Source organism: Amblyomma mixtum, chromosome 6 (genome assembly GCF_055824585.1).
Source record: "Amblyomma mixtum isolate Tamu chromosome 6, ASM5582458v1, whole genome shotgun sequence".
NCBI lineage: Eukaryota > Metazoa > Arthropoda > Arachnida > Ixodida > Ixodidae > Amblyomma > Amblyomma mixtum.
In genome coordinates, this window is record NC_143017.1 from 109,451,397 (window position 1) to 109,474,938 (window position 23,542).

The 23,542-nt window shown below is 49.0% G+C and overlaps 2 protein-coding genes across 2 annotated transcripts; both read left to right on the plus strand.

Annotated features, from left to right (window-relative positions):
* Positions 1 to 1,133: 1,133 nt before the first annotated feature.
* Positions 1,134 to 14,267, plus strand: LOC149340004 (uncharacterized). Its single transcript, XM_089550618.1, has 2 exons — positions 1,134 to 1,322; positions 11,806 to 14,267. The coding sequence occupies exons 1-2, from the start codon at positions 1,284 to 1,286 to the stop codon at positions 12,298 to 12,300; spliced, it is 534 nt and encodes a 177-aa protein (XP_089406744.1). The 5' UTR covers positions 1,134 to 1,283; the 3' UTR covers positions 12,301 to 14,267.
* A 3,459-nt stretch (positions 14,268 to 17,726) lies between these two features.
* Positions 17,727 to 21,019, plus strand: sNPF (short neuropeptide F precursor). The gene is made up of 3 exons (XM_089550619.1): positions 17,727 to 17,752; positions 18,763 to 18,856; positions 20,805 to 21,019. Exons 2-3 carry the CDS (start codon positions 18,772 to 18,774, stop codon positions 20,963 to 20,965), a joined length of 246 nt encoding a protein of 81 aa, XP_089406745.1. The 5' UTR covers positions 17,727 to 17,752; positions 18,763 to 18,771; the 3' UTR covers positions 20,966 to 21,019.
* Positions 21,020 to 23,542: the final 2,523 nt, after the last annotated feature.

A 23,542-nucleotide genomic window follows, 5' to 3' on the forward strand; every position in this document is an offset into this window, starting at 1 on the left:
CTCGCTAGCGTCACGCGCTAACAAGCTGCCATGCGTCTTGGATAATCGGATGACAATCTGTCTTGAGTGCTGCTTCCGTTATGCGCTGCCAATGCCAGCGGCCGAGCTTCTCCTTCAGAGCATGAAAGTTTTCGCATGAGTAGAAGTAGAAAATCGTAAGCGGCCTCAAGAAGCTCACATATCCTTTTAAACTGTCGACAAAAACCTCTGCCGATCACGGTCAGGGCCTGCTTTGCTTCCCTCTTCTGTATTGAGATCCTCTGTTCATGCTTTTAAACGTATTTTAAAACTTAAGCTGACACAAGAAAAAGTTATTTAGTTCAACTCGAAATTTATTTGAGCACGTGCTGACGTGACAATAGGTAATGCTGTACTGCATGCACAGCATCCTTGATTTTCGGTGTGAATTACGTAATCCCGCTTAACTTAGTTCGCAGAGGATAACAAACACCGCAGTGGTCTCGCTACGAGTGAAACGGGAGGGGTGTGTGGGGCTACAAGCTTCGTTATGGCTATGCGTTTACACTTGAGGCTAATAATGTTCTTATCCGTAATGTACCAAATTCGATGCAATTCTGCTGCTGAAGGTTTTGCTGCACTGCAAAACCGTGCAGTTCACTCAGTTTAGTTATCTTGCCGGAGGATTAGGGGTGAGCTAAAATAATTTTAGTTAACAGTTCTCTTCTGGACTGACACAGTTTTCAGTGAATGCGACGGGAAATGCACCAATACCACCGCATCCTTGAAAACTCATTTCGTTCCCGGAAGGTTCTCTTGTGGCACCGCGCCTTCCCCCGTCTTGCACTCAAGTGAAACATTCCCTCGAAATAACGTCAGGCGAAGCCACTGATCACGCTTGAAGAAAATGTTATTTGTTTTCCTTCGCATTTTGTCTTGTCCGGCCGAATCGAGGGGCAGGGATGACGTCATAGCACACACTGCGTTCAGCACGGCTTCTGCATCCGCGGCGTTCTTCCTGCGCAGTCTTTGCCGCTGTTATTTCGCGACGCGGAGGGGAATTAGTCGCGGCTCCGGTCCCGTTTCCCGGTGTGGCTTCGCTCAGCCTGACAACGGGGGGAATTCCACCGGGCAAGCCTGGGCGCTCCGTGAAAGTCGGGCCGCCGCTTCCTCGGATGCTGCTGCTGCCGCCGGTCGGCCCTCCTCCTCTCCGGCTCCCCCTCAGCTGGTCCGTGAACCTGACCCGAATCGGGGCCGACCTCGTATAAGAGGCACATCCGGAAGCGCGTCCCCCAGACACCCCCCTGCTTCGGACGCACGCAGACATGGATTCCTCGCCGCCTCGCTCCGCCGTAACTGCCTCGGTGAGTGCAACGGCCGGACCGGACGCCGCAGCGCTGCCCTTGGTCCCGCTATGGCTGTGGGTCAGCCGCCAGGTGTCACTGCCACCGCATGCTGGTGTGTCCCGATCGTGGACGGAACAACCCACGGTGCATCGCGAATGTTTCAGGATCAGCACTATACCCTACCCAACCCTCCATTCGACTGCCATTGTTCGCTGTGGTAGACCAGGATCAGCACTATACCCCCTTCAACCCTCCATGCGACTGCAGTTATATGCTGAGGTGGCCAGAATCTCCACCGCACAGCAGGGATTTATTCGTTTGCGTTGATTTATTTATGAATACAGTGACCACAAATCATGCGTTGCAAAAAAAAAAAAAAAAGTGGTGAACGTATGCAGCAGAACCAGAGTCTCGGTTAGCGCCAAGGCGACGTAGATGTGTTAGCTTGCACTTATAGGCGTGGCGTCGAGAACAGCGATGAAGGTGAGTCAAAAAGAACAAAGCAGGACATCAAAACGGATTAGTCACTGCACGAGGATTGCTCATGCCGAGGTTATTTTCGCTTCCTCTCCACTGAGATAACCGGGTAACAAAAAAGAAGAAAGGGCGGGGAGGGGGAGGGGGGTGTTGCCAGCACTGTTTCTTCTGTGTCTAGGCGTAGCGGCCATTGAAGCAGGTGGGAATTGCCCCCGGGTACGTTGGGTCGTGTGAAGTCGGTCGTCACTGCAGTACCACCGGGCCTAGTGTGCTGAGATGACCCCGATATCCTGAGCGCGGATTCTGGGGACGCTGCAGCCCTTGGGGCGTTTTCTTTTCCGGAGGGGACAAGATCAGCGACATTACGGGTGTGATCGTAAATGAATCGCAGTGGTGGAAATTATGAAAGCTCTCGTCTTTCGGCTGAAGTGATTTACTAGCGATCACCATTTTTTAAGCGGGACAAAAGTTCTTCAGGATAGGTGCAGTCAGAATGGAGGTTGTTTAGTCTTTTAAATTCTGGCCGGGCAAATATGGTACCGTGTGGCTTGCCACTATCTGACAAGAGTTGTTATAACATATTAGATATCAAAGACCTCGTGAAGTTCTGATCACCCGAGTTACAACAGCAGTCAAGATCGAGATGCCTTCTCACTCAGTTGCCACCCTTGAACTCACATGTGGTTGCTATCAGACGCCAGCTCAGGCTGAGCACTCGCCTGCACAGTTCATTTACGTCAGTCTTTATATAGTACTATACCCCTGCGGAGATCAGCTCCTTCTGTTGTGATTTTGTGCTGCCACAGCTGAGTTACAAGTCGCGCTCTGAACCCCCCCCCCCCCCCCCCCCCCCTCACCTTATTTCCCCCGCCGATGGAACTCATACCTTTCTGCCTTCGCTTGAGTTGATATGGCGGGCCCATTGTCAGTATTAGCTTAGACGGTGTCAGATATTTTGGCACACGAACGCTTCCAGCAGCGAGAGTGAGTAAACTAGCGTGGCATATTCACTGTCGTGCGCTAAAAGCAATCATACACAGAGGGGAAAGTTTCACAAAATTCCTAACTTGCTAAAATGGCGCATTACTTGGACACCTACGAGCATAGTGACAATAGCAGTGAAGTCAGCAGATCAAATCCTTCTCTGAAAAAATGCTGTGTAGTGCTCTGCACGCATAATAAGCGTATTTCCAGCCGAAGCGCGCTCACATTGATCAAATTGCACTGGAAACCGAAAAGTGTGCGTCAGCGCCGCGTTCGGGGAGTTCGTGTGCCGACTGACTCAAAGGTCCGTTATGCATCGACCCGGGGGAATCCAGGAGGCGCGACGCGCGCTCACCGCAGCGACGGCCCTCGCTCGACGGCGACGCTCGCCGCATTTAAGGTCACCAGACCACTGGTGTGCGCAGGGCGGGGAGTGGGACGTCGGCGCACGCGAGCGTAACCAGAGCGCGGTTATCCCACCTAACCGTGCCTGCGCAATACTGCGGGAGAGAAGGAAGCGTACACAGCGGCGGCGACGCAGCACTCGTGCCACTGAAGCCGGGCGCTTCACTAAAAATAGAGAGTTTTAGCATAGCGGATATGTATTAGCGTAGCCGTATGCCGGATCTACGTCTGCCGGCTGCGCTTGTGCAGGGGCGGATGTGCGCCCCACCTGGTTCCACGTGGTGCAACTGCGAGTTAATACTTTATACGTCTACGCTCGTACGTATGCGCTATGCTAAATCTCACCAATGATTGTTGCTTTTAACTGCATGGGACGTCAGCGACAGCTTCGCTCGTTTGCAAAGTGAATAGCGAGTCTTCCAAATGTAGGACCACTCTAGTCTGGTGACTGCCACAGTGCTAACAGCAGCGTTTACTTCGCGCGCAACCGCAATTTTTCAATCCTGATGTTTCAGAATGTGTATATACTGCATTTACAATGCAAATGCACATTAAACAATCTTTATGTTCCACTCATACTGAATCTATTCCAACTACCCAGTTTTCGTCCTAATTATGTTCTACTACCTGAACAAAGCAGAACCGGTTGTTCCGTTTTTAATTCGCTTGAAATGCTGAAAATACAAGAATTCGAGTGTTGGGATAGCGGGCTTATACATTCAAAACGAATTGCAACACCATTTTGTATTCGTAATTCAGAGCACTTCAGGAGAAAAAATATTGTTTCCATGCACATTTCAACCTGTGTGTCTACGATTATTTTTTGTAACATATGTCTTTCATTCTCTTGGTCTGCGTTGCTTTGCGAGCTGAAAGACAGACTGAAATTCAGGCGAGATAGCTTAAAAGACAAGTTTTATCAATATATGAATTACGTCGCTGTAATGTCCTTTCCAGCACTGCATTAGACGCAGTTATTTTTAAATTTTCCTAATTTCATTATTCATATCATTGATATTCAGTATGTTGACTGTTTAACGAATTCATGCTTCTACAAATTTTTTGAGTTTATGAGATGTACTGATGGTACAATTAAAATCCTGTTTTTCATAAAGCAGCTTACTTTAATGTGTGCTTTTGAACGCAGTGAATTACGAGCAAAGGCAGTTGTGCTAGATCTTCTGGACGAGAGTAGAGATCAAAGGTCCCTTGAACATTTGGGCCTGAAGTCCAGTGCTCGCATTATAACCGTGTAATGTAAAGAGGATGACGGGCGACTCTTTGTGACGAGAAGACATAGCTGCAGGCACGTACGCAAGTGGGCTTTGTATGCATGCAGACAGAATTCAATATCTGTATTAGCATGTTGGGTTTAACGTCCGAAAGCGACAGATGGGCTATGTGAGAGCTCCAGATTAATTTCTACCTCCTGGGGTTCTTTAGAGGGACACTGAAGAAAACTCTATCGGATTATAGTTCCCGGTAAATATATTATTTATCTCTTTCTGGATATGTTGGCGTCTGTCCGGCAGCAAAACACGCATTTATAACTGAGAAAATTGAGTTCAAAAATTTTCCCGCCACTTGATTCAAACTTGTGACGTCTACACTGAACAGGAGTGGTTGCCGCCGTTCTGAAGTGAATGGCAATGTAGCACGGCCTCTGGGATGCGCGCACAAAACTCGGCCAATGAAGGCGATATCCATATCTAATTTCTTTGATATTTTCTAGCAGATAAAATCTCAGTTCCCGGGGAGAGTGCTTTTTTTGTTATTAGAATGCCATAGTCTGTCGATACTAGCCAACTTCAATTTATCCTCAGGGTTGCTTTAAGGCCGAACCCCAAGGCAGCGTTTCTTCGGCGTAGCGTCGGCCTCCCGGCTACTGGCTTTGACCGGAGGTGAAATTCTGGCGCTTGAAAGGTGTTTGAATAATACAGACAAACACCTTCCAAGCGCCCGAATTTCGCCTCGAGGTGACACCAGTAGCCGAGACGCCGACGCAACGCCGAAGAAACGCTGCCTTGTGGATTGGCCTTTAACGTTCGCTGACATCTCTCAGCACGTGGGCGTCTTGCATTTGGCCTCCACCAAAACGCGGCCGCCGCGGCCGGATTTGCACCTGCATCCTTTTGTGCTGAGGAGGCAAGCGCCCTAACCACTGAGTCACCACGGCGTGTAATTTTGTAGTTGTACTAACCTTAGTCTTTCTCTGAAGTTAAACCTTGCGTTTCTCCTAGCAATCAACACGGGAAGCGATGCATCAAAAGTCATCCACTGTGTAAAGACGGCAACATAGTTTTCCTAGAGATTGCTTACGAATTATTTGCGGCAAATAAAGGTCTCGCCTCTCCCATGCTCGGCGGGAACACAGCACATCGTAATAGTAGGCTGTGCGTGTAGGGGTCAGTCCTATTGAAGTTCTTGTAGTCAGTATGTGTTCTGAGCTGAGAGTGTGCTAATTCTTGAAAATGTGTCTATTGTGTGCTGTTCACCAATGAGAATTTGGAGAACATGACCCTCGCTTTTTGTTTCTATCAAGCAAGGGGCTACTGGGGCTATGCGTCAGCGGTGAGCGCGTTTAGTATTACGAAGAAGTGCGAATGAGAACGTGCTGGATATTTCACTACTGAAAACACCTGCTGAGGACGAGTACCATTCCAGTGTCCAGAACGGCAATCCTTTAGGAAAAAAAGATGGGAGGCTCGCTGCAGCAGGTTTCATCCTCGCAATGAATTCTGTGTTCCCCAAAAATCTCGCTCTTCAGTTATCTATCCTCTGAAAAGGGGCATCAGCATTCTGCGCACAAAAGCACCGGGTCATTGCTGGCTAGGGCTTCAGGGAGCTTTTTTTCTAGTGCGGTGGTATTTCTGGTCCATGTGCGAACGGCTGCTGCGACCCGCGCGCTGCAGCATAGGTCACGGATTCCTCCGCCCCTCTGTTCGCTGTGGCACTCAAAAGAACATTCTTTTCGTAAGTTATTGGCGGTCAGTATAAAGCGGGCTAAACGAACAAGTCAGCTAATATCGGCGGATCTGACACATGTTGGACATTGTCAACTACACGTATGAAACTGTCAAAGTGTGAATTTGTGAAAACTGTGAGCGTGGAGAAATCAGGCCGCAATAAATATGAGCGGTTAGTCAACTGATGCTGCAAGATCCGGCGAATGACATGCGCATTACGGCGCGGGAATTATATGTACATCTAACAATGTCCGAATACGTTTCACGAGAAAAGTTATTGCATAGAACACACTTATGTTTGGGGTGAACCTTCACCCTAACGCTAGCACTTTCAGCAGCTTCTTTCTGTTCTCGATTAGCTGTGGCTTGATTCAGAAAGCGTCCAAGAGTAGTATTGTGTCAGCTTTCATTTTCCTTTCTTTTCTCCTGGCTCTTTATGACTGGCATCGGGCGCCTGTGACGTCAGCGCTGATTCAGTGTTGCTCACTGGCCCCGTTTTCAAAGCCGGGTCTGGGCAATGTCGCTGAGGCAAACAGAGGAGATTGGAGGAAAGGAAGCAGGAAGCTTGCAAAATACGGCTAGATTTTTTTTTAATTTCGACTAGTTGCGATCTGGTGAAACACCATTGGAGTCAAGAAGGCATCTGCGCTTTACTTTTTCCCATGACATGTGGTTCCCTGGATAAGGCAAATGTCACCATAAGAAAAAAGGAATGCAATTTTCAATTTTTCACCATTTAAGTCACCATGATGATGATCATCATCAATCTCAGAGGCATATTGCGATTAATTCTATCCCGTGGCACCACTGGTCACCTTGTCCTCGCAGATTTCCTAACCTCCTCTGCTCGCCTGACTTACCGCTACACCAATCTGCGCCTGCGTTCTCTTGTAATCCAGTCCGTTACCCTTAAAGATTACCATTTAAGTAACACTTCACTAATCTGTGCGATGGCAGTGCACGTTAAAGAACCCCAGGTGGTCGAAATTTCCGGAGCCCTCCACTACGGCGTCTCTCATAGCCTTAGTCGCTTTGGGACGTTAAACCCCATAAACCAAACCAAACCAAACCAAACCACTAATTATTGCAGGGTGCGCACACGAAATGAGCTGTTTTCTAAGCAAACGTCAATAATGTCGCGAGGTTTCATCGCCAACGTGATAACGCGAGGACATGCTGTCAGTACGGGTGTTTGACTAAGAATGGTGGACTCGGAGCGATGACGAGTGCCATTGCTCACACTGGATCTTGTGTGCATGAAAGAGACAACAAATATTTGTTTCTAAAGAAAAGAGGCACAGACAGGTTACATTCAGCCAACATCATTAGGCAAGTTACTCCGCGGAGAAAAAGAAAAAGGTGAACATTTGAAATTTCCTGATTATCTTGCCACCGAGGGTATAGGTGTCAGCATGAGATGCTTTTTTTTTTTATTCGAGAAGTGTGCCATGAGGCATAAGTTGCGAAAGGGGGGGGGGGGGGGGTGGAATGTAGGAGATAGAAAGTTAAAAGAAGAGGTGGAGACCAGTTTCGCCGTGGTAGTCGCAAAGGCTGCTGGCGAACTGATTGTTCACAGCCCACTTCACATAGTCACATTCGAGGTTCCACTATTTAAATGGATGTCGCCCATGTTGTCATGCTACGTGTTTAGCGCGGCATTCGTCTGCTTTTCTTTCTTTGACGTTATAGCGTCAGTGTGATGTCGCATAAAGCAACCTTTGTTGATCAGTCCACCGCTTCTTTGCTCCGGCGCCAAAACCGATTGCAGTCCGTATTTTGATGAAGACTGCCGGCATTCGAATCATTCAGCCCCATCCAGCGGGGCAGCACAGTTACCACGAGAACGTGAATGAGCAGGACGACCGTACCAGCTTTGAGGAGGACTCATGACGATGATAATAATTAATGTCCTTTCCCTTCATGTCACTGGGGTACGTGGGTAGAATTTGGTGCTGGGCTAGTTGGTCACTCATTCTTTGAAAATCGGATGTAGCGCTATTAGGAAGACCACAGATAGAGGACGACACAACAAAGAAGAATAAAGCGTTCTTCTCTGTTGCGTCATCCTCTCTCTCTGTAGTCTTCCTAATAGCGCTACATCCGATTCCCAAATAATGTGGTACGCGTCACCACCTGTGATTTTAAGCAGCCACTACCGGCTATCTTACTTAAAACATCGTCACATGTTATCATTGCGGCGACCTACTCGCTTCCGAGTCGCGTGTTCTATGTAACACCATTCAGATTGACACCATAATCTTAAGCAAGCGATTCATGTAAGGAAGTACCTCTTGGAAACACCGTGCTCAGCTCTGCGGCGAAAGAAAAGAGGAGACCGTAGAGCAAACATAATTCAAAGCAACGCAAAAGACGAAGGCGCAAAAATTTAGATACAGGGCGTACGCTGACTCTCAACTTCATTTCTATTCGCCACAGCACAGGTCCGCCTTCGAAATCTTCGCGAACAGTATGGACATGCCATAACAGACATGTGCGTGGATATTGCCTCCCATGCCCACCCACAAACATACACCTGTGCAGCAGTAGACTGCACCAACACTCCATTCCTGGCCACTTCCTTCCGGGCACCACACTCAACCGCCGCTGAAGAGGTCGCTATCCCCCTTACCATTAAATTGAGTGACACCCATTCCCAGTGCCCACATATCTTCACTGACTCACAGGCCGCCTGCCGAGATTATACAATCAGTCGCGTCCCAAGGCAAGCTCTCCGCATCCTGGGGTATGCTCTCCAACAAGACCTTGTCATTACCTGCGTACCAGGCCACAAGGACCTGGCTGGAAGCATCAGGGCTGATAATCTAGCTCGCGATTACACTCACCGAGCGGGGCATCCTCACCCAAAAGCTCTACACCCTATCCACCCACTACGCCGCACGCCTAGAAACCTTGCGTCTCAACAGGCGTCTGCTGCGATGTAGAGCTTCTTTTTTTTTTTTTTTTTTTTTTTTGGAACGAGGTGTGCACAACCAAAGAAAAAATTGCACTTGACACAGTTGGCTTTCGTTTTATACCTACGAAAGTGACGATTCGAACGCTGCAGCTACGGTCGCCAAGGAAGTGTCTGTCCACGTGTGTGGATACCTTTCACGCACAAATTCGCGTCAGCTCCGGCGAACGGCGCCACGATTTCGGCAGGTTGTTTGAGTCAGTTTGCCTAAAATGGTTTGATTTTGGCTCCAATGAGTTTAACGTCCGAAAGAAACCCAGGCTATGAGGGACGCCGTAGTGGAATGCTCATCATAATTTCGGCCACCTAGGCTTCTTTAACGTGGTACTGACATCGCACAGTACACGGGCCTCTATCATTTCGCCTCCATATTCTGAAATGCAACCACCGCATCCGGAATTTAACCCGCGTCTTTCCGGTCATCAGCCCAATACTATAGCCACTGAACCACCGCAGCGGCTGCAGTCTGCCTAAAATGGGAGCTGAAAGCATATCATGCTCAATAACTAAGTTCTCATCTTTATTTCCTGCGCTAAAAGCTCACGCAGATAGATGGACGTGCTTGTCTTCAACGCCCGCGGTTACGTTGCAGAAGTCAATGGCGGCAAGTACGCGAGATGCATATTTGCTGCTTTGGGTCAAGGATGGACGCTGCGGACGCTCGGCAGGTCGTCACAAAGGCTTTCTCGCAACGAAACGCATACTGCTAGCGTTGACTGAAGTGCGAACCAAATTCTTGTAACTTGCTGTCGAACTTGGTGCCTCCGGCCGGCCATAAGTGTAAAGGTGTAACTGGCCTCAACTTGCCCTTCTCACTAGGGATGAACGTGCTACCACATGCACGATGGAGCACCGTTAAATCGTGGCTCTTCGCAAGACAGTGCCGCCACGAAGTATTTTTCTTTCCTAACGCAGCCACCGAAATCGACGCACTAACCCCTTTCTGATCACAATCATTTTCACTTGTAGTGGTGCCCGCTTGCAACTAGAAGCTCTTCTTTGGAGCATACCTTAACGTGCATGTGGTCAGCGAATTGGATCTTTTGGTTAAGGAATCCTGTACGAATAGAGGCCTTGGAGGATGACAAACGAATGGGTTGTGAAGAGCTTGAGGGGGATAAGCTATGTCAATAATTGGAAGTGTTAAAACAGGTTTAAAATCACTAGTTGGACGAATATTCCTCTGAAATAATTACACAGGTTATCCGCCAATTTCCATGCGGTGTCTTCAGCTTTGTTCAGGAAAACATACGTTCTCTGCGCCAGGCCTTCGCGGTGGCTCACAGGGTAAGACACTCGGCTGCTGACCCGAAAGACGCGGGTTCGATCGCGGCCGTGGCGGTTGAATTTTGATGGAGGCGAAATTCTAGAAACCCTATACTGTGGGATGTCAGTGCACGTTAAAGAACTCCAGGTGGTCGAAATTTCCGGAGCCCTTCACTGCGGCGTCCCACACAGCCCGAGTCGCTTTGGGACGTTAAGCCCCCATAAATCATAAACCGCGTTCTCTATGCCCTTTTGTATATATGTATACATTAACGAGCAACTCATTCCCTTGCCCTTGTTTGTTCCCTAGAAGGGGCATTTTCGGGGAGAAATCGGATTTAGCCCGATTTTTAAGCAGTGTGTTTGGGTAGCAACAATCAGGTAAAATCAGGTTTTACGCGAAAATGAAATGCTCTATATATGCCCTATGAGTGAAATTTACAATCGCGCCCACTATGACCTGCAACGCGCGAGCTCTGAGCATCTAGAGCTCACTTCACGCGACAGTGCCTGCCAGGCGTGACATGCAAGCGATCGGTCAAGCAGGAAAACGAAAGGAGATAGTAGGCTTCGCTGCTGCCAATTACAAGGCACAGTACGTTGCTCTAATCACGCAGCGCGTGGTCCACCTGCTGACGTCATGCTGCAGGTGCGAGAGCGTTGTCTTACGCCACCTTCTCCTCACCATGTAAGTGTACACAAGTAGCCGCGTATGAGGCCTCGTGGGCGCGGTGGCGCTTACTGAGACAACGTCTCACACTGCAGGTGCTGAACCTTCTTGAAAAGGCCCCACCGCTGCGGTAGGACTCGGAAAGTAGGCAGAAGTCGCGGGGCACGTGTGTAAAGCTCAGTGGTCTTGCTTGGCATGCGGGGCAGGCGCGAGAGTGCCACCGAGATGGGGCCAGTGTTGGGGGCAGGCTTCGCGGGAGAGGCAGGTGGCGGAATCGCGGGCGAGGCGGCGCGTTCACGGATGTGGGTCAGGCGGCGGCGGTCACGGCCACTTCCTGCCCGGTGGGATCGCTAGCCCCGGCGCGAGACAAAGACGCGCCCCGCGGTGACCCCCCGCGACGCTCCCGCCAAGGGCAGCCCGCGGATTCGGTGCTCGGCGGAAGCGCGCGCCCCGTCGAGCGGGAAATGCAGCGGCCGGCGGAATGCGGGAACAGCTCCTCCTGCCTGTGATGTCTTGCGGGTGCCCGCCTGTAGAGCGCGCTCCCACTGGCCGCCCAGGATGAGGAATCTGGCGTCGGACCTGCGTACAAGCGAAATTACGGTCACACATCATCCGGTCGCCCCGCCGGAATTCAGAGGCCCCGATGGCGCTCTCTGCGTTCTAACGGTGGGCTATTGGTGAATGAAAATATGAATTGAGCGAGCTCGAGTTGTGGAGGAATGAATCAGTGCATAAATGACGCGATGAATTCTCCATTCGCAGCTGCTCCTGCTGGTGCTCCTGGCGCTCGCCTCCGGAGCGCGCGCCGACGCGGCCACCGAGCGCGAGCCGGCCTCGTTCCGGCAGCAGCAGCCGCTGGCGTCGTACCCGACGGTGTACGGGCTGGCCTACCAGCAGGGCTTCCCGACGGCCTACCTGGCCAGGCCGGCTGCGCGGCCGTCGCTCGGCTCGCGCTTGCGGGGCCTGGTCAACGCGCTCTTCTTCCGCCGCCAGCAGCAGCAGCCGGGCTTCCCGTCGTACAAGCCGGCGGCAGTCAAACCGGACCTGGTGGCGGCCGCCTCCAAGCCGCTTCTCCACTCGGCGCACAAGATCCACTTCCCCAGCTCCTTCCAGGCGGACAAGCTGGGCTACGGAAAGCAGGGGCTGCAGGCGTACGCCTACCCTTACATGTCCACCGCCAAGCTGTACAACGGCCTCTACGGGGCCTCGAAGAACACCTACGCCACGAAACCTTTCGCCGGAGCCTACAAGGCCTGAATGCCATTGCCCTGAAGGGCCCCCCGCACGAGGGCTGAACCTGCGCCCTGTTGTCTGTTCTTTGACTTGCGATGCGGATCGTCATTCTTTGTGACGAGCAGTGCTGGGCCCGACGAGTCATTGCTGCTGCTAGCTATTCTCAAAAACTTTGTCATCTACTGCATCACTCAAATGGGCATCAGTGAAAAATGAGATGGTGTTGCTCGAATTGATGCTGGGTACGTGGGACGGTTAGATCCGGACCCTGGGCCCAGAGTCTACACACTCGCGCAAGTTCGATGATACGGGGCTTGCCTTTTTTTTTTTTTCAGTAGTCAGCTCAGTTACCAAGTCACGTGCACTAGCGCCCGAAAGCTTGACAAAATACGGGACAATAATTTTGCGTGATATGCCCTACCGAATGGAGTGCCTTCATTGAGCCTCCAGCCTAGTACAACATTAATGCTAAGTTGGCTCTAAAGGTACGTGCGGATTGAATTTCTAGCTGATTGTCACGCTATATAAAATAAAAAACCCAATCCCCAGCGTTGTGAGGCAACTGCCTATCGTACAAAGAAAATTTGCTTTAACAAATCTTGTCAGTATATTTTGTTTAAATGCGACAATTAGGAAAATGATCATACCTACCTTCTTGGAGGAGCAGTGTATGCCTGAATAGCGTGTCGTATTTTGAATAGGTCCACAGCTTGCTCGTTTTTGTTGAAGCTGTGTGACACTTGTTTGGGGAGACTCCAGCAACTGCGTTCTGGGCTGCCCCTCCTTGTTCAACAACCTTTTACCCTGTGTCGAGGAAAACAATCCCTCTCCGCACATCTCTCTCTGCCTTTCCAAATGTAGAATGTGATTACAACTAAGTACATACCTTCGCGTCCCCGTATGAGATTCATAGAAGTATATTTCCATATTACGGCTTTTTTTCAAGGCGATAAATTATGGCCCCCGAATCGTTTTCAAAGTATGTCATGGCAGACAAGCGAAACTTTTCCTGAGTGGTTAAATGGCAGAAATGTAATCGAAGCTTGGTTCTCTACAGGAGTGTGCCGTGACGGTACAGTTCATGCAACGGCAAAAATGGAAGTGACCAAGTTTGTGAGACTTAGAGGTTGACGTGTACGTACGATGCATTGAGGCACACTCAGTTTCTCGGGACTTACAATATTTGGCCCAAAATTTCACGGCCGTCTTGACGTCGCCATGTAGTGAACGGAGCGAAGAGCAACAAATAACCTTTGGTGGACGTCGGTCCATAAAAAGAAATAGGAGTGCGCTGGGCCGTAATGCATGGAGTGTATGCGAGTGGCAGTCTGCGCAATAGGCACAATAATATTCAGGCATACCACCATGAATGACTGCGAATTGCATAACTTTTATGTGTGTGTGCGTGTGTGCATGTATGAGGCGTTGTCATATCGAACAAACCAAACCAAGAGGCGCTCAGATTATCGTGTATTTATTTGTGTCATTTTGGTGATCATGAATCCCACCCCGTATTCTCATCATTGAAAAGGATACTCGACTGCATGTTTTTCCGGTTGTAAATGAGCGATGACATGCACAACCTGCGAGCCATAGAAAGGTGGTCCTAAATGTTCTTCGAGAAATATCCGCACACAAACAGGTACACTGAAATGTTACAGAGGACAGGATTTGGAGAAGGCAGTGGAAATATATTAGCTGGAAATGACGCAACAGCAGAAAGGGAACATAGGATGATCAGAACGAAGATCTCGGGGACCGACAGCCTGAAATGTCTTCTGGCTTGCGCTGCTGACACCTGGCTTAACAAAGCCATTCGCCAAGTCGGCAGGCAGTGTGAGGCGCGCAGTACGGCAGCCTTTTTGAACTAAGGGCACTTAGGGGAGCACGGCGCCGTGGACCACGCAATAGGTGCTAACTGTAGGCGGAAACGACAAAACTCGAAACGGAAGTGAACGCACGTGCAAGATGCTATTCAACTTCCTCTCCGATTTTACTGTCCGCAGGTACGTTGCTGCACATTGCTCATATAGTGCTCGAGTCCATCGACGCTGGCGTCGTCCTAGGTAGGTAATGCTACTTGCTTTGGCTGTAACCATAAAAAAAAAGGCCGCAGGTTGTTTTTAAGTCTGTTTCCATGCTAATTATAGCTAGTACAATGTCATTATGTGTGCGTAACAATATTTATGCGTGTCTTGGTTCTAATAAAATTTTGTGCTGCTTTTATTGTCTGCGTATCAATTTCTTCCTTTTTTTTCTAATGTCGCCATTCGCTTAGCTTTAAGATTAACGTTGATAGTAACTTGACGAAATTAATTTGGAATGGGCAACGACGCAAATATGTAAGCTTGCACGCTAGTTACTGCTATGCTGATGGCAAGTATATAACGACAAGTTAAGCGGCATGAAAGTGAAAAGAAAGAAAAAAAGGAAAAGGATCGCTTGCAACAGGCACTTCGGCGAAAGTTTCACCATTGTGATTGTAATTTACCTTATAACATACTCCTGCTCCACCTGCCTTCGTTTGCGACTCCAGACTAGCGTAAGAAACGGATTTTTTTTTTTTTTTTTCAGGAGGGGGAATTATATTTGATGATGGCTGGAGCACAGAAAATTGAAGCAGCTTGTGGCAGTGGCCTAGAGCGAGTGGAAGTATCTTTATTTTGTGATTGCTTGTCCATTTGCGCTGCTGAATATTCCTGATCAGGGCAAATTTGAAAATTGCTGGGTGCTGAAAGCAACTGCTTGGGGCAGTTTTCGTAAATTTTAGTAACAGTAGTTTGACTGCGAAACATCTTTACGAAGTAGGATGAAAGTGTACGAATACGAGGAGTTCACGGCAGGAATACGGGAGAGAATGGCAAAAGAAAAGACGATATTTTCTTAATCAGTGCCCCACAACTTTTATATATGCAATCAAATTAGCGGGATATTTAAGTGGCATGACCCGCCACATGTGCACTGAAATTTTTCATAAGCCTGAAGACATTGGCTGCTTCTAAGAATAATAAAAAATTGCGATGTGAGCCTTGCTTAACGAGGAAGGGGTCGAAAAGGCGCGAATATCTACGGGCCAAATTTTTCAAAATTACTCGTATGCAGCTCATCCGAGAAAGCGTCCTCTGTTACCGCATTTATTTTGTACAATAGGTTATTGGTATCAACTCGAGTAAAGTTTAAGATTGTTTGCTGCTCATGTTCTAACGCGATAATAACCGCGAACTATAAAAAGAGGGGGGGGGGGGGGGACGCGACATTGTGGAGTTCTTTAGGATCTATAGTAACGATAATAGTTTTATTGCATGGTCCAAAACTATGCCCTTTATCTCCTATTTGTCCTATTATATTTATGCTCCTATTGTATTATGCCTATTTATCTCTCTCTAGGTAGTCTGAATGCACAAAGGGAAAACAACTGATTGCCGAGTGGCGCGACGAAGACACGAACAGCGCACTGGAGAGTTACAAACAGTGCCACCAAGGTTTGGTTTTGCTAAAGTCGCCCACCACAGAGCAGTAAACGAAGTGAAAGAAAATGAGAAGAAAATATGCAAACTTTCTTCAGAACCTAACCATCGCACTTTTTTCGGCAAGCAAAGGCAGCATTTGTGCTGCATATTTACAGTGCAACAAGCTCTGTTCGGTCTGACCTACAATCACATCCAAACGCTTGTGTTCACGTACTGCGAATCGAACCAAATCACATGTCCGTTTATAAGGGAGGAGGCGTGACACTAAAAGAGAAACAGGTTGCGAAGGCAGAAATTTGCAAGCAATCACGTAGCCAGGATGCACACAAAGCCTGGCTGTAGAACTGCTTAGAGCAAAACAGAACTGCGCGAAGACGACGGGGCTAAAGAAGGCACGAATACACACACACAAAGCGCAGACTTTACTGGCACGTTGACAGGGCGATGAGGTGGTTGCCGCTTGTCCCTTGTTCATAGGAAGAGTGGTAGAGCCCAGAGTAGAAGAAATGTATTGAAGTAGGACATGATGTTGGGCTAGTCGGTTCATGGTTAGAGCACAACAGAACTGGGCGAAGACGACGGGACGTAAGAAGGCACGAAAACACACATACAAAGCGCAGACTCTTGACTGGCACGTTGACAGTGCGATGAGGTTAACATAGGTTAACATACTCTGGGCTCTACCACTCTTCCTATGAACAAGGGACAAGCGGCAACCACATATGTTAACCTCATCGCACTGTCAATGAGCCAGTCAAGAGTCTGCGCTTTGTGAGTGTGTATTCGTGTCTTCTTTTGTCCCGTCGTCTTCGCGTAGTTCTGTTTTGCTCTAACCATGAACCGACCAGCCCAACATTATGTCTTACTGTAGAACAGCCAATCTCTAGCGGGTCATGGTCGTGGTCTGTAAAGGGTCAGTGCATGCGATGCCGATAGGCTCAGAAAGATTGCGTTGATGCCCTTGTAGCCAACTTCGTGTGCATTCACTGCAAGACTGCATAAGATCTTGATTTTGGAAATGCGTCTCATTTTGCCCGGTACGCTGTCGAATTTTCCCAAGAGAGTTGGGGCAACATGCGACACTTCGAACTTTTTATTACCAGAAAATTGTACTGTGTGCCGCTTCAGCTGGGGTTTCATATCTAGTGGGCGGGACACAATGGCGGCATGAAGTAATTCTCACATGAAAAATAAAGCGATTATTTGTAAATTTTTTATCATGTTTTGCCCCATTCTCAATGACCTGTTTTGAATTCCCGCGCGTTGAAGCGCTCTCAGACTGGCCATTCCCGTATCACGCCAGCAATCATGCAGCCGTTGTTTTGTGCTCATCCGGAATTTTTTGCGCATCTGGATTACTATAATGACAGAGACAAAGAAAAAGGAATAAATAAATAAATAAATAAATAAATAGATACAGAAGGAAAGAACCTGCAGTATAAAGCTGTCTCTAATGGTATTGAAATGAATGAAGTTTTGACTGACTTTTTCCAACATTCAAACGTATACCTTCCTTGCATATATGTAGGGTATCAAAGAACTTCGAGAGCAAAACATGCCGCGGAGTATGCCCTGGCAGTTTCTGCAGTTGGGGCCAGCGTTCTTAGGACAGCATGTACGGACGAAATGGCGTAGCTGTTACGAATCACGGAGGCCGTTCGGCGAATGTGCTCGGACGGTGGGTGGTTCAGGCACTGTGGATAGCCGAAGAGTAGCGTTTTATCACCGCCATATTATCATGCATCGAAAAAGGAATGAAAGAGCAACCAAGACAGAGGAGAGACGCCTCCTGTGTTTGCCCTGCTCCGACAGGGAAAGCCGACTGATTCGGGTGTCATCAAAAAAGGTGCCTACGTTGGCGGGCCTGATTAAATGTGATGACTGCAATTGACAGCGCGTGGAGCAATGATTGAGCTCTGATTGCCTTCGGCCAGGGCGATATAAAGGCCCCGCTCGTGCTCTCTTTTGGCAGATCCACTTCGGAAGCAAGTCCGGAAAGCAACAAGGTGAGAGACCGGTAGCGGAAAGCCGCATTTCTCTTGAGATTCCTATCAACCCCAAAATTTTAGGTACTTGTGAGGTTCAATCCTTGTCACAAATATACGGCCAACGTGGTTTGCTTCTAAGCCGTGTAGTGTGGTTCATCAGCAACTTGTGAGGTTCTGAAAGTTGAAAAGGAGGGTCATTCTCACATTCAATAGATTTGGAACGTTGTCAAGGCAAACCTCTTAGGCTGGATGTTTTTGACAAAGGCTGTGTCTCTTTGTGAAACTTGCTCTGAGGGCTAGCTAACTTAGCAATTTGCAAAAATTGCAATTCCTCTCTTCTTTCTTAAATCGGCTTTCCGACAGTAACCTACAGTCTTGTAGCAAGAACTGATCGGCTGTCTCACTAGCCAGGACGTTCAGAGTGCACAAAGCTGCTTCTGAGCATCGAATAGCCCGGCAACACTTAATGATGCACAAAACTGCGCAGACTTTCGACAAAGCAAGAAGCGCGTAGAGGGCTATAAGAGCCTGCAGTACTTTCGCTCGTGCATTCATGCAAATTCTGATGAAGGCTTCGCGTTCTTTACGCCAACGACGGCTGCTCGAGTCAGATCACGGCAGTGTTTACATTTAACAGCGAAGGCGTTGTTCTTAACAGGCTGCGTAACCAGGATGAAACGCCATTTCCGCCCAGTGAAAGAGCAGAAGAGCAAGTTCTAGACCTCCCAAACTTACTTGACCCTGCCACAGGATTTTTCGTCCAAGACGGCGGTCGTGGATACTTGGCATAATGAGAATGATTCGCGTGAATGAATAAATATGCAAGCTAGAGCGAATCTTTTATGTTGGAGTCTTGTCTCTTGGTTAACGATAAAAGCAGGAATACTCTGAAAATGCACGAAATGAAAAGCCAGTTAAGTAACATGAGAGATGAGAGGTGCACACTCGTTCTCAAGCTGTGCAAAGAGCTTGTCCCGGGTCGCGAAGATATACCACAGAACCCCCTGTGTGGCTGCTGTCGTCCGCAGGCTGACCAGATGGCCAGTGCCGCCGCCACCGCCGCCCGCTGCCTGGTGCTCCTGCTAGTACTGCAAGCAGCACTAGCCTTCCCCGACTACAAAGGTACGCGTGTCGCCTCTAGGTGGCAGCACACACAGAGGAAAGAAAGGACCACTCACGTGCACAACTCGCTCGTTCCTTGCGCGTCTTAACGTCTGCTTTGTGCCGCATGCATGGAATTGGACTCTTCTTGCTTGAAATGAACCTGAATCTTTTACCCTGCACTCTACTTCGTTTTTTCTTTTTGGGTAAACTTTGCTAATACGTTTTCGCTCTTTCGTTGCTTTCCTGGAGGTAAATGTGTTGAAGCGTGCAATGTACCTGCAGCTCATCCCTATGCGCTGTCTCACAACTTGCTTGCAGTGGAGTGGAAGCGATGGGCGCCAGACGACGGCCGCCGAAAGTGTGCTACTCACACGCAACACGAGGCGACCGCATGTTTCCGGAAGCTGCCGTCATGCGCCAACGCCTCCTACCTGCGCTCGTAATTTCCATGCCATTGTCGACAAAAATGCAATCATTGATATATCTCTCCCCAACTCCAAGGCGATGATCGAAAGTGTCGCTTTTCCTGCCAGGTCCATCGCCTTGCCAGGATTCACGTACGCACGTACGCCTCACTGCCTGCAAAAATAAGCACCAACTTTTTAACCGGTGTATCCTTCTCCAAATCTCGAGGCCCAGCCTACAGGCTTGATCCTCATGATAAGATTTCTCTCGACGTTCTTCAGTTTAGGGTGCTATGCTCGACTGTTTGGCACGAGAGATGCCACTGTCTGGCAACGGCTGATCGAGACTAAGTCTGTCACTAGTTCTTTTTGAGTTTAAAGCACAGCACTACAGCTTATAAACAGAAAGTGAGTTACGTTACGTAAATCTTTCAGAAGTCACTGCTCTCTCAAATTAGCTTTTATTTATTGGTTTTAATTTATGAAATTCGAAGATGTATATCCATGGTTAACAGCGCTCGCCAGTTGCCGTTAAAACAGACAAATGAAATATTTCATTGAGAAAAATAGGTTGTCATATGTAGTTTTTTTATGGCCGCTTATGGTGCACCGAAAAGAAGAAACGGTTCTCTTCGTTTCATAACCGCAGAACCGTTCCTTACAGCGATAGCTGTTACTCTCGAAACTTCACTGTGGTACGGCGTCACACTTCATGCAGGGTATAGCTCGAGGTACGAGCATCCTTGCTCTGCCGAAGCCACAGAGAGCAAGCGTCTGTGCAGGGTTTATAACCTATAAGCAGTTACATGGAAAGTAAAGACGTAGTGTCAGTTCCGCAGTGGGTGGACAAGAGGCAAATGTAAAAAAAAAAAATTGCTGAGGCTCAGCTTGGCTAAGCCTGGGGAATGCGAAGCATATTAGTGGCTAGGCTTGGTAATACATGGCTTTCCTTGGTTGAATACTTGGTCATTTTAATACTACCACTAGAAGCCTTCGTCGTGGGGGAAGACAACGGCATGGCTACAGCGGAACGCCGACTAACCCCGAGACGCGCGTTGGGTGAGCGCTTGGATTGCCACGGAAGCCTCGTCTGCCTGCCCGGTGGAGCGAGCGTTTCACCTACACCGAGTGTGAACGCGCGTTCGAAATGCGCGGGAATGCGCGGGTGTGATGGCTAGGGGTCCCACGGCGACGGCGCGAGATGGAGGCCGGCTCTCTCATCTGATGTCACGTGGTGTGACGTCACGGTGTCACGTGGCGTGATGGCTAGGGGTCCCACGGCGACGGCGCGAGGTGGAGGCCGGCTCTCTCATCCGATGTCACGTGATGTGACGTCACGGTGTCACGTGGGGGTCCTACGGCGACGGCGTGAGTGGTAGCTCTAGCAATATGCTTCGCATAAAAAACAATGGCATTTACGCTAGCCATCGCTGAATATCTCGGTTTACGAAAAGAAAGCTAAAAGTTGCTAATTTTTGAAAATTGTTTTGTCCATGTTGGCTTACACCCTCTGTATACGTTTTTACATTCGCTGCGGCCCTGACCACCCGCTTTCTGCGCAGAAATGCGTGACCTCTACGAGCTGATTGCCAAGGGTGAGCAGGACGCCCACGCCATGGAGCGCAAGTCTGCCCGCACGCCCTCGATGCGTCTGCGCTTCGGCCGCCGCTCGGACCCGGCTTGGAACGAGCCCAGGGTCTGGGACGGCCAGAGAGCGGCCTGAGCAGCTGGACCCGCCCGACTAGTGCACGTGAAATAATAAACGCTGCCGCCAGCGCCCCCGCAGAATGTCTCTGTTGTCGCTGTTGCCGGAATGCTGGCCTGCTTCGAATATATATATATATATATATATATATATATATATATATATATATATATATATATATATATATATATATATATATATATATATATATATATATATATATACGATTTCGGTGAGGGAGAAAGTAATTTAATGAAATCAAAGGTGGAGAAGTCGGCTGGCGATACACGGTGACCCTGGCCTTCTGCTCCACACCGGGGAACGGGGAAAGGGAAAATAAAAGGAGAGTTATTAATACAATGAATTACGTGACATGGTATGGGTAATAGTTACTTATAGAGGAGACCACGCACACACTGTGTGGTGAAAAGCACCGTACTCTGTGAGCTCACAGCCTATGAGCATCTCTGCCGCGCCCACTGCTCTCGTTTAGCGCTGGTTCGAAGTTGCCCAGTGCCAAGCCGTTCCCTGATGCCCATTTCGAACGTTGCGGGTGAGACACACATTTTTAAAATAGTGTTTGACGAAAGTCCTCTGGTAGGCACCGCGCATGACGAAAAGTTAAGTGCCGCCAATCAAAAAGACGAATGAAATGACGATGTGTGAACAAGGCTAGGTCGCGTTAATGTGCCGATTCCGACGAGACCATCACTTCCGTCTGCACGCGGCAGCGGTGGAGGCTCGGCTCGAGCCACTGCACGCGGCAGCGGTGGTGGCTCGGCTCGAGCCAGTCGGCAGGCCCGTGCACTTTCCTTTTCATCCTTCTCTCAGCCGCAACAACAGCAGCAGCAGCAGCCGCTTCATGCTTTTTCTCCGCTGGTGTCAGATCCCATGACGTAGTTCGCCCTGGCTCTTTGACACCATGTTTGACACGCACGGACGTATCAAAGATCAGAGGAAGCCCGGCAAAAGTGCACCCAAAGCGCGCTCATTGGTTCCGAGCGTTTCCGAGTGGCCCATATTGGCCCCGAGTGGTTCCGAGTGTTAGCGATGACCGAAAAAAGGAAGGGGGAGCGGGTAATACCCACGCACGCACAATTTTTGGGGAATAAAAACGGATATATTGTGGTTACAATTCAAGTTCGCGCACTTCAAAAGGATTCGCACTGTCTTGCACGCACGTCCGCTCAGATCGCTCGCGCACCACACACTCTCACTGCGCTTCCTGCCGCCGACGCTGTTGAGTCGACGCGCCGCACTCGCGAAAACACAAACATCACAAACACAAACGGCGTCCTGACGGCGCCGGGAAGAATGGAAGAGGATAGGCAAGCGATGCGGTATGCATTCCGGACCGACCAACGCACCGAGCCACATTCACGTGAGCGCCACTCGAGGCAGGCGATGCGATATGCACTCTGGACCGACCGGCCACCGAGCCAGATTCACGTGAGCTCCACTTGAGTCGCGGACACGACTGGCGCCGTCTGAACGGGAGTAGGCTCCGATGAGAAATTGCGTCGTACGATCGCTTACATTCGGGCATCCTGACAGAATTTAACGTCCTCGTTAAAACCAACGAACAAAAGCTGAGAACGAACAGAAACAGTGCGCACATGTAAAAGAAACATTTAACTGACGTGAACATCAGTCAGCAGACGTGGCGTGCAAGACAGTGCGAACCCTTTTGAAGTGCGCGAACTTGAATTGTAACCACAATATATCCGTTTTTATTCCCCCAAAATTGTGTGTGAGTGGGTATTACCCGCTCCCCTTTCCTTTTTTCGGTCATCGCTAACACGAGCATGCTCTGAATGGCTCGGAGTGATGGCGTTCTGTGACGCCACATGTGATTATGTGCATGACTTCACACTGTCTGAAATTTGAAATTTTCGACTTTTTTATTAGCGGTAATTGCATTTGACTGCATATGCACATTTTTTTTTACATTTTGCATCTTCAACACATCATTTTAAACCATTTGCTTTAAATGCATCATAACTCTTCAAACTATGTGGTCGTGTGGCGTTGAACCGGTTTCGGACTTCCGGTTTCCAGTTTGCAGTGTCTGGAGAGGCCCTTACTGTTTGCATAAAAATCTTATAGCAGCGTTCACTCATAACTTCACGGTTTTTATATACCAGTAGACGACGAGTAGCGCAGCCTCACGGTCTGCGCACTGCATTTGTCAAAAATAGCTGAAAAATGCATCAAAACACACATTTGCACTGCTTATTCCAATGATTCCTTCGTCACAGCGCGCTCCTGGTTTCCGTACTCTGCTAATTATCTTTTGTGAGCGATTACAACACCTACTCAATAGCCAGAAAGCCGTGGTGTACAGTCGCGGTCGAAAGTCTCTAACTCGCTTTCCAACTTCTGAACCTTGCCGCACTTTGCCGCACTGCATTCGGGCGCCACCAGATGATGTGCTCCTAGTGCCGAGACCGGAGCAGTGCGCCGGTCCTCCTCAAAGGCCAGAAACGTTTTTTTTTCTCTGCGTCTTCTCCCGGCCTCTAGTACTGAGAACAGGAACGGAAAGCGTTGAACGAACATACTTTTTCTCGGAAAGGGAACGAAAACAGCATAGGGCTC

Excerpts from the sequence above, each read along its gene's own strand:
- sNPF (XM_089550619.1), top strand. The coding sequence starts at position 18,772 with ATGGCCAGTGCCGCCGCCACCGCCGCCCGCTGCCTGGTGCTCCTGCTA. Across the intron at positions 18,857-20,804 it reads AGCCTTCCCCGACTACAAAG|AAATGCGTGACCTCTACGAG; the intron begins GTACGCGTGTCG and ends CTTTCTGCGCAG.
- LOC149340004 (XM_089550618.1), top strand. The coding sequence starts at position 1,284 with ATGGATTCCTCGCCGCCTCGCTCCGCCGTAACTGCCTCG. Across the intron at positions 1,323-11,805 it reads GCTCCGCCGTAACTGCCTCG|CTGCTCCTGCTGGTGCTCCT; the intron begins GTGAGTGCAACG and ends CTCCATTCGCAG.